Source organism: Raphanus sativus, chromosome 2 (genome assembly GCF_000801105.2).
Source record: "Raphanus sativus cultivar WK10039 chromosome 2, ASM80110v3, whole genome shotgun sequence".
Classification (NCBI taxonomy): Eukaryota; Viridiplantae; Streptophyta; class Magnoliopsida; order Brassicales; family Brassicaceae; genus Raphanus; species Raphanus sativus.
Window position 1 is genome coordinate 12618312 of NC_079512.1, and position 9747 is coordinate 12628058.

Sequence of the window (9747 nt, forward strand, 5' to 3'; positions counted from 1 at the left end):
CCTTGAGCAGCGTGTTCAGCTCTCGCCATGGGAACATCATTCACACTTCCCGATCCCAATTATACGTTCCCCTTCTCTTCGGAGCAACCTATATTAATTTATAAATAGATATTATTAGTACATATGTAAAATAAATATATGCATTTATATATAACTTTAAAAAGGTCGAATATTTTACCTGCTCGAAATTCGGTCTTGTTCGATGGCCGAAAGCTGGACCGGTGGATCATCCGGGTTTTGTTGCGTCCGCTGAGTCTGGACCTCCTGAATCCGAGCTTCTACATCGTTTGTAGATCTGCTCTGCTCGTGGATGTACGAATTGGCCATCGGCATGGGAGTGGGTCTCCTTGTAGAGTCGGCTGAGAGTCGGCGGCGCTCCTTCTTTGGCAGCCTATATTTTAAAAACAACAACAATATATATTATATATATATATTATATATATATATGTAATGAAAATTAAGAAAAAAATTTAAAACTTACAATTTGCAATGCCCTTTTGGCATATGGAGTCTGTCCGGAAGTATGAGGTATTGGCAGGTTACCTTGAGCATCACGGGTTAGCCGGGCGGCCGAGCATTTAAGAGACCTTTGGACTGACTTAGGCAAAAGCCAATAAGCCTTCAAGCCAGTCCAAACGTCATTGCTGAGGTACGTTTGTTTTGCATCATCCCCGATATACTTCCACTTCTCCTTCCAGTCGCCAACAATGTTTTTGAGACGGAGCATTGCCTTGTTGTTGAACGCTTTCTTCACCGTCTCATTGATCCCAGTGGACCAATGCCATTTTTGCTACAAAAAATAATGAAAAATATTAATTAGCCAAATTATTTAAAATTTTAAACATAAATAAATAAATTTAATTTAAAACTAACCGCGAAGCACTTGAACCAAGTAATGCGAACGTGGTTCGGTGTATGAGTCCAATTAGGATGGGCAATCCGAAAGTTTCCTCTGATGATGTCCCCAACGCTCTGGCCCACATCATTGTCCGCTTTAAACCTACAAAAATTTAAAGAATTTATATATATAATTAAATATTAAATGTAAATTTTAAAATAATTTAAAATTAATTACCAAGTCGTGCCGGGTCGTAGATATGGATCGAGGACGGGTAAACCTTCTCGTCCTGGCATCCTGAGAATGTCTTCCACAGAATATCTTGCATAAGGTGCATCCGGTGGCACCATCAAATCTGGATGAACACCAGGAACTGCAGGAGCCTCCTCTGGAGGCTCGTATGGAACCTGCTCTAGAGCCGGCTGTGCCGGCTGTGCCGGCTGTGGAGGTTGTTGTGGATGTTGTGGCTGCTGATCATGAGGCTGCTGATCATGAGGCTGCTGATGATCATGACCCTCCTCATAAGTAAAGTATGTAGTCGGGTCGACGTACGGCTGCGGATAGTATGCATGTGGATCGTATGGCGCCTGCGGCACATACGGGACGCTAGGAATTTGGCTTTCGGGGACAGTTTCGGGGGTGCGGGAGGTAGAAGCTGATGGATCCGTCTGGCCGAGAAAGGTACTCCCGTAAGAAGTCCTCCCGCCACGGTTTCTAAGTCTCTTTCTACCGCTAGTAGCCATATAAGATCGTCAATCTGAAAAAAATTAAAAATTAAAAATTAAAAACAATTCAAATAATTAATTAAAAAAATTATAAACACATTTTAATATCATCCTAACTAATTCCAAACTTAATCTAATAACCTAACTAAATTCCAAACCTAATCTAATCACCTAACTAATTAACCACCTATAACTAAAACAAAAAAAAATTACCTAGAGAGGGAGAAGCTCTGAGGTTGTAAGAGAGAGGGGAGTGAGAATGGAATGAGCAACGAAATGGCTTCGCGGTGAGAAGTTTATATAGAGATTTGGTTGTGGTCGTACATTGGTCGTACTATTACGACTAAAAAGGGACCAATAGTGGTACATTAGTCGTAATTTTACGACTAATTAAGGACTAAATCTACGATAGTCGTACACGGGTCGTACAGTTACGACCAACTTAATACGAATGAGTCGTACATTGGTTGTAAATCTACAACCCGTTTACGACGAATGCCGTTCACGACCACATTGGGACCAACGTTTATTAGAAAAAAATTCGAAGAGGTTTATCAAAAATTATGATAAACCTCTATTACCAATTTTACATAAATTATGAAAAAAAAAAGAGAAGAAAGATACTGGAATCACAAGTAGAAATGACGAAACATAAGGAATTGTCTGTTTCTACTTATGTTTCCATATCTTTATCCTCTTTTTTTTTCTAAAATTTGTATATATGAATTAATTTTCATGTGAACAAATTTTTAAAGTCTACAAAAAACAAGGAAGAGAAAAGAGATGGAATCACAAGAGAAAATAGAATCAACATAACGAATAGATAACCGAATTCTATTTCCACTTATGATCCCAAATCTCTCTTCACTTCCTTTTTTTTTAAGATTTGTAAATTTTGTTTATAACTGAGATGGTAAAAAGGGAGTATATATAGGGGCACATTCGACATGTGAGTCGTACGTTGGTCGTAATTGTACGACCAATGAGGGGCTAATTGTCAACTTAGTCGTATATGAGTCGTAAATGTACGACTCCGTTAGGACTACTTTGTAATGTAGTCGTACATGAGTAGTACTTACGACTAATTAGCTTCGTTATACCCTAAACCCGAAACCCCAAACCCTCAAACATCATAGTGTCGTAAAGTGGTCGTACTTAAGCCCTAAAACCTAAACCCTAAACCCTAAACCCTAAACCCTAAACTCAAAATCCCAAACCCCAAACATCATAGATAAACATCATAAGTTTAATACTCTTTCATACTCCAAAAATCATATATATATAATTATCATAACATTACAATATAAAGTTAAACACAAACGTTCTAACATAATGGAAAAAAAAACGTTCTAACATAATGGAACTTGACACTCGTCATCAGAAACATCATCCGCTTCATCATTTTCTTCAAATTCATCTTCATTTGCTTCATTCGTTGCATCGTCTGGAAGTTCTTCGTATCCCGGATTATGCGGATCAATAAGTAAGATATCATCTTCTACTTGTTCGGGTACTTCAACTTCATTTACTGCATCTTCTTGTAATGGCGGTGGGTCATCATTCACAACTCTGCCCCGAGGTGTAACTTTTATAGCGGCTAACCAAGATATTCCAGATTGTCTGATCTTCGGGTATGGAACAAAACAAACCTGATCTGCTTGAGAAGCCAATATGTAGGGTTCAAATTTGTTGTACCTCCGTGAAGCATTTATATCAACAACACCAAACTTGCTATATCGAACACCTCTATTGACTGTGGGGTCAAACCAATCACATTTGAAGAGCACGCATTTCAGCTTCACTACACCGGGGAACTCCACTTCGATGATCTCTTTTAAGATTCCATAGAAATCTGTTTCACCTTTCACACATACTCCATAGTTCATTGTTGCTCGTCGACTTCCATATTCGTAAGTGTGAAAAGTGTATCCTCTTGTGAAATACATAGATGCAATGGTGACCTTACCGACCGGACCTTGTATCAATTCGTGAAACCATTGAGGATAAAATTGATCATCATAATCAACCTGGAACATCAACATTTATTTGTATAAAGACTTAACCAATCATATAATTAATTTTCATGTTAATTAATTAGATACACGACGTACCTGCGTTTTTAACCATTTCACAAAGTGTTGGTCTTTCCTTTTGTTGAGATCAGGAGTTGATATTCCTGGTATAGCTTCTTCGACTTGGGCAACAAAATCACTGTTTTAAAAGAAAATTATCATTAAGTGTTATATATGTGTGGTAAAATTTAACAGAAATAATAATTTCAATTACCTTTCAAATGATTCAATCTCCTCGCAGTTAAGAAGTATATATGTGTGGGCACTATGTGCGTCTTCAGAACTTGACCACCAAACTTCTTTTAGTTTTCCACCAAGCCGTCCAATCTGAGTAAATATGTCTGGAACATCTTCAACAATATATGTCAGCATAACACCACCATCATCATATCTGCTCGTATTCTTTTTTTTGGTCCGGACTTGTGACGCAAAGTAGTAGGACGTAAAGTGAGATGTTTCCTCATTCAAACTCCCAGCAACTATTGAACCTTCCACCCTTGCCAGATTTTTTTGCTTTGCCTTTCAAATATTTCATAGCTCGTTCGTAAGGATACATCCATCCATTATGAACAGGTCCACGTAGCATTGCCTCATACGGAAGGTGGATAACCAGATGTTCCATGACGTCAAAAAAGGACGGAGGAAAAATTTTCTCCAAATTACACATCAAGATCCGGATATTCACATCAAGTTGTGTGATGACGTCTACAGTTAAGGTGCGTGCACTAAGATCTCTGAAAAAAGCTCTGATGCCTACACATAATTTACAATCATAAGTTTTTTTCCAAAAAGAAGAAATAATAACTTTAATTATTTGTTACCTGCAAGTGCTTCGTGAACCTCTTTTGGAACCAACTCCGCAAGTGCAAATGGCAGAAGTCGTTGCATAAAAACATGACAGTCATGACTCTTCATTCCTGAAAACTTTTGTCCCTGATGATCAACACATCTTGATAGATTTGAAACATATCCATCAGAAAACTTCACATCTGACGCCACCCACTTGAACAACGCAGCTTTTGCTTGTGCTGACAATCTGAAAATGGGAACTGGAATTCTCCCATCGTTCATAATATGCAGTTCAATCCGAGAACATAATGCAGGTAAATCCAACCTTGAGTTCTTGTTATCTTTTGTCTTCCCAGGGACGTTCAACAACGTATTCATGATGTTGTCAAAGAAGTTCTTCTCTATATGCATCACGTCCAGATTGTGGCGCAGCAGCAGATCTTTCCAATATGGAAGTTCCCAAAATATACTCTTCTTGTGCCAATTATGCTGAGTCCCGTAACCATTAGGCATATTCGGAGGATTATGCCAATTACCGCCTTTGACAACTGTGCTTTGTCCACCATAGTAATCAATATCCTTCTCGATTTCCTCTCCAGATAAATATGGTGGAGCGGTGTCCCTTACTATCCTTTTTGACCGAAAGTGTTTCTTGTTCCTTCGGTACGGATGGTTAATGGGAAGAAATCTCCGATGACAATCAAACCAGGACGTCTTCCTACCATTCTTCAACTGAAATGCGTCTGTGCTTCCCATACAATATGGACAAGATAGCCTCCCATGCGTCGTCCAGCCCGACAACATCCCATATGCAGGAAAATCACTAATAGTCCACAGTAGAACTGCTCGCATTGTAAAGTTTGTTCTCGTTGAACAATCATATGTCTGCACGCCTGTTGACCACAATTCCTTCAATTCATCAATCAAAGGTTGTAGAAAAACATCAAGGGATCTTTTGGGATGTTTGGGTCCAGGTATCAATATACTCATGAAAAGCAATTCTTTTTCCATACACATCTCTGGTGGAAGGTTGTATGGCGTCAAGAAGACTGGCCAGAGAGAGTATTGTCTTCCAGACATTCCAAATGGACTAAAGCCATCTGTGCAGAGCCCAAGATAAACGTTGCGGGGGTTGCTTGCAAAATCAGGATAGACATTATTCAAATGTTTCCACGCTTTGGCATCAGAGGGATGATTGATCTCTCCTTCCTTCTGATCATGTTCTGCATGCCATCTCATCGACGCTGCCGTCTTTTCAGATTGATATAATCTCTTGAGTCTATCCTTGATTGGTAAGTACCACATCCGCTGGTACGGCACCCTATTTCGTCCACGTCCTTGCGGTTTATATCTTGGCTTCTTGCAAAATTTACACTCTAACAATTCTGCATCTTTTCCCCAGTATATCATACAGTTGTCTATACACACATCAATCATCTCCGAAGGTAAGCCAAGACTATGAACAAGTTTCTGAATCTCATAATAAGATTCAGCACACAAGTTATCTTCAGGCAAATACTCTTTAAACAACTCAGCCCATGCATCCATACAAACTTCAGGTAAGTTATGATCAGTTTTGATATTCATCATCCTAGCTGCCAAAGATAATTTAGAAAGACCTTCTCTACAACCTTCATAGATTGGCTCATTTGCTGCTGCTAGCATTTCATAAAATCTTTTTGCATCCAAATTAGGCCCCTCTACATTTTCAACCTCCTCTATTACTGATGTTGTTTCACGAAATGCATCAGTAACCATATCATGCATTCTATCATGATCTAACATATGATTTTCTTGAATAACACTTTCAGAAGGCAAATGTGGTTCATCTCTGTTACGAACATTTTCAACATGATTACTACCACTAGCTTCATTCCTATTATCACCCTCTCCATGGTTAAACCAAATATAGTAATGTGGAGTAAATCCTCTATTTACTATATGTTTCCAAACGGTTTCACTAGCAGCAAACTTCGTATTTTTGCATTTACGACATGGACAGAACATTTTACCCGTTTCCTTTGTGAGAGGCGTCTGTCCGGCCTGGTACATGAATATCTCTGCTCCGTTCAGAAATTCGTCTGTTACTTTTCCTGTTGAATCTTTATGCGCATACATCCAACTCCGAAGCGCATAAATATTTTCGGACATTTTTTTAACTATTTCCCATTTTTTTTTGCTCTTTTTGTTTTTTTTTTGTGCATCTTAAGAATGAGGGAGAAGATCATATTTATAGAGAAATTTCGATTTTGGTACGTACAATGTTACAACTAATTTACGTTTAAATTATAACTTAACTACCAAAGTGCAACTTTGTTCTCGTAAATCAGTTGTTAATTAGATGTAAACAACTTTTGATGTACCTAAGTCGTAATATTACAACTAATTTATGACTCCTTTAGTCGTTAATTAGATGTAAAATATTTAGATGTAAGTTAGTCGTAATGGTACATCTAATGTACGACTACATAAAATTTTAGTCGTAAATTAGATGTAACTTTACGACTAAAGTACGACTAGCAAATTTAGTTGTAACTTTACGTCGACATTACGACTAATGTTGACTTCGTCGTAAATTAGTCGTAAAGCAGTCCTTAATTTACGACCACCATTTGGTAGTCGTAACGTTTGGTCGTTAGGCATGCGTTTTCTTGTAGTGAGTGTTCATGGTTTCAGATTCCTCATTCGGCTCAGTGTAGACTATACCCAACATCTGACTGAACCTATACATAAATTCCTTCTCCTGACCTTTAATCATCTTGTCCAACATATCATCAAACTTCCTCCGTCGAGTTGCTGCAACTTCATAGAGATATTTGTTAAGCAAAACACTTTTAATGTCCTCCCAGCAGGTTAAAGATCTTGGCTGTAGCTGATTGAACCAGCTAAATGTATCTCTAGATAGATAATAGGGGAATATCTTGCAGATAATGTGGTCTACGCATACTTCATTCTGTTCGCTTGCTGAGGTTAGCTCCTCAAGCTCTTTATATGGTCTTTGGGATCTTCATGAGAAAGACCTCGGAGAGGGTCATCACTTCCCCAATCATTCCATTCACGGTTAAGATCAAAGTCATTTGTCTCAGCAACAACAATCACATAAGGGTTTATAGCACCCTCTACATCAATCAATTGTCATGTGATGTTGCGAGGGGGACCTTCTTCGTCTCCTAAGATTCCATTCTCATCGACCTTAAGTATGAGCACTTCCACCTTCTCTGTCTCCACGCAGGTAACGTCGTTCAACACTCGATGAATAGTGTTAGGATGAACAGTGTCGCGATGAAAAGTATCGTGAAGAACAGTGTCGATCGACGCGGAATGAACAGTGGAGATCGACGCGGGCTGAACAATGTCGATCGAAGCGGGATGAATAGTATCGATTGAAGGGAGATGAACAGTATCGATCGACGCCAGATGAACAGTATCGATCGACGCCAGATGAACAGTGTCGATCGACGTCGGATTAACAGTGTTGATCGATGGGAGATAAACAGTGTCGATATAAACAGTACCGGGGTGAACAGTACTAGTATGAACAGTGCTATAATGAACAGTACCGAGATGAACAATACCCTAATGAACAGTGCTGTGATGAACAGTACCACTCGACATGGGATGAATAGTATCGTTCGATGCTTGGCTCACACTGTCCATCGCTGCTGCTTGGAGGGTGTCGATCGATACTTCCCTCGTAGACTTACAGATCGTGCATAAACCAACATGCTCTTTCGTCGAAGAACCTAAAAATCCTCTCTTCATTGTTGTTCCTGGTACTAAAATGTATGTACCTGTAACAAAAGAATTTTTTTTATGTAAATTAACTAATATTGTAAAATCTATTCTTAATCTAAATAGATAAGATCTAATGGCAATCAAAGTTTTCCGGCAACGGCGCCAAATTTGATATCAATCAAATTACCATAAGGGTGATTTTACTCTCTCAAATAAAAGGTTCAGTTGTAGTACTTGATATATTAATATTTGTAGTTCATAATAGAAATAAAGAAAAATATTTGTTCAATATGTTTCTACATGATAAAACATTTTGTGTTTTCGATAAAATAACCTGAAAGAAAGTAATTGTAGAGCTGTTTATTCGTTAATCGTATATTGATTTAGAAAAATCAACTTTATTTTAATTTTTAAAAATATTACTTTTAGTATAATTTATTTTATTTTACATTTTATAATATTATCAATTTGAAATTTGTGACCCGACTGTCAGAGGTCGCGGGTTCGACTCTCTGTCGGTGGGGTGGTACTATGGTAATCAAAAAATCATGTGCTTGTAGATGGCCCATTGAGTTTCTCAAGCATGCTTTGGGATTTCTGGTGAGGTGGCCTTTTGGGGTGAGCCCCATCACTATAAAAATTTCAACCCTTACAGTTTTTAACCAGGTGGTGGTAGTCTAGTGGTTTAGTGTGTACCCACATTAGTCATGGGTTCGGTTCTCCCTGGGAACTAAATTATCATCATTTAGCCAGTCTGAACTTGAGTTTTAGTCCAAGTGGTTTACATGGTGAATCGTAACAGATGATCGGTTCACCCTATAGCATTAGTCAAAAGGTATTCCAAATTCGGGTCAAGCAGTGTGATAGCCAGTCCATTCTGTAGTACTAAGTGCGTTTCTCCTGGGGCCGACCGAATCAGCCGATAGGATTTATAAAAAAAAAATTAGATCCGTAAAAGTATTGATCATGTACTAATATACTATTCATGAATATTTGTCCTTTTCAAAAAAGATCAATATATAACACATCATAAATGTATTATTTGTATATGGTACTTTTTTTTAGTTTTGTAAACCGTGACAATTATAGGGTCACAAAAGTTTATATTCATAAATGTAACTCAATTATTTAATCTCACAAAAAAAAAATTTGGAATCTCATAGTTTTTATTCACGTTTTGATTCATTAACCTAAATATACTTAAGTAAAGAGAAAATAATTTTATTATATATAAAGAGGATATGATACGTGTAGTAAAAGGAAAACAATTAAATTGTATCAACTGTGTGTTGACAAAAAAAAATGGTATCAACTGTGTATCATGATTCATTCATGAATGGTTCGAATAAGTTGGTAACTTTTTGGAGTATTCCTTAAACATATATTTCTTTGCTGGACGATTTTATATGAAATTAAGGAGTGACATAGCTTGTAAATAATTTAAAAATTAATGGTGAACTGATACATTAGGATTCTGCTTTTCATAGTATAGATGATGTGAGGCGAACTGATACATTAGGACTCAACCACTCACTTTATAACACTATCGATCGACAGTCGAGTGTTGATGTCGATCGATGGTTGTGGC

General features: G+C 37.8%; 1 protein-coding gene across 1 annotated transcript; it reads right to left on the reverse strand.

Moving 5' to 3' along the window:
- Positions 1-2912: 2912 nt before the first annotated feature.
- On the reverse strand, positions 2913-5276 carry LOC130508540 (uncharacterized). The gene is made up of 5 exons (XM_057004102.1): positions 4457-5276; positions 4124-4388; positions 3850-4026; positions 3675-3774; positions 2913-3590 (listed from the first exon to the last, which is right to left on the reverse strand). The coding sequence occupies exons 1-5, from the start codon at positions 5274-5276 to the stop codon at positions 2913-2915; spliced, it is 2040 nt and encodes a 679-aa protein (XP_056860082.1).
- Positions 5277-9747: the final 4471 nt, after the last annotated feature.

What these genes read in the sequence shown, in the direction of transcription:
- LOC130508540 (XM_057004102.1), bottom strand. Translation starts at nt 5,276, where the DNA reads ATGCGAGCAGTTCTACTGTGGACTATTAGTGATTTTCCTGCATATGGG. An exon ending in GGTTCACGAAGCACTTGCAG is followed by an intron (nt 4,389 to 4,456) that starts GTAACAAATAAT and finishes AATTATGTGTAG; the next exon opens with GCATCAGAGCTTTTTTCAGA. An exon ending in AAATCTGGCAAGGGTGGAAG is followed by an intron (nt 4,027 to 4,123) that starts GTTCAATAGTTG and finishes GAATACGAGCAG; the next exon opens with ATATGATGATGGTGGTGTTA.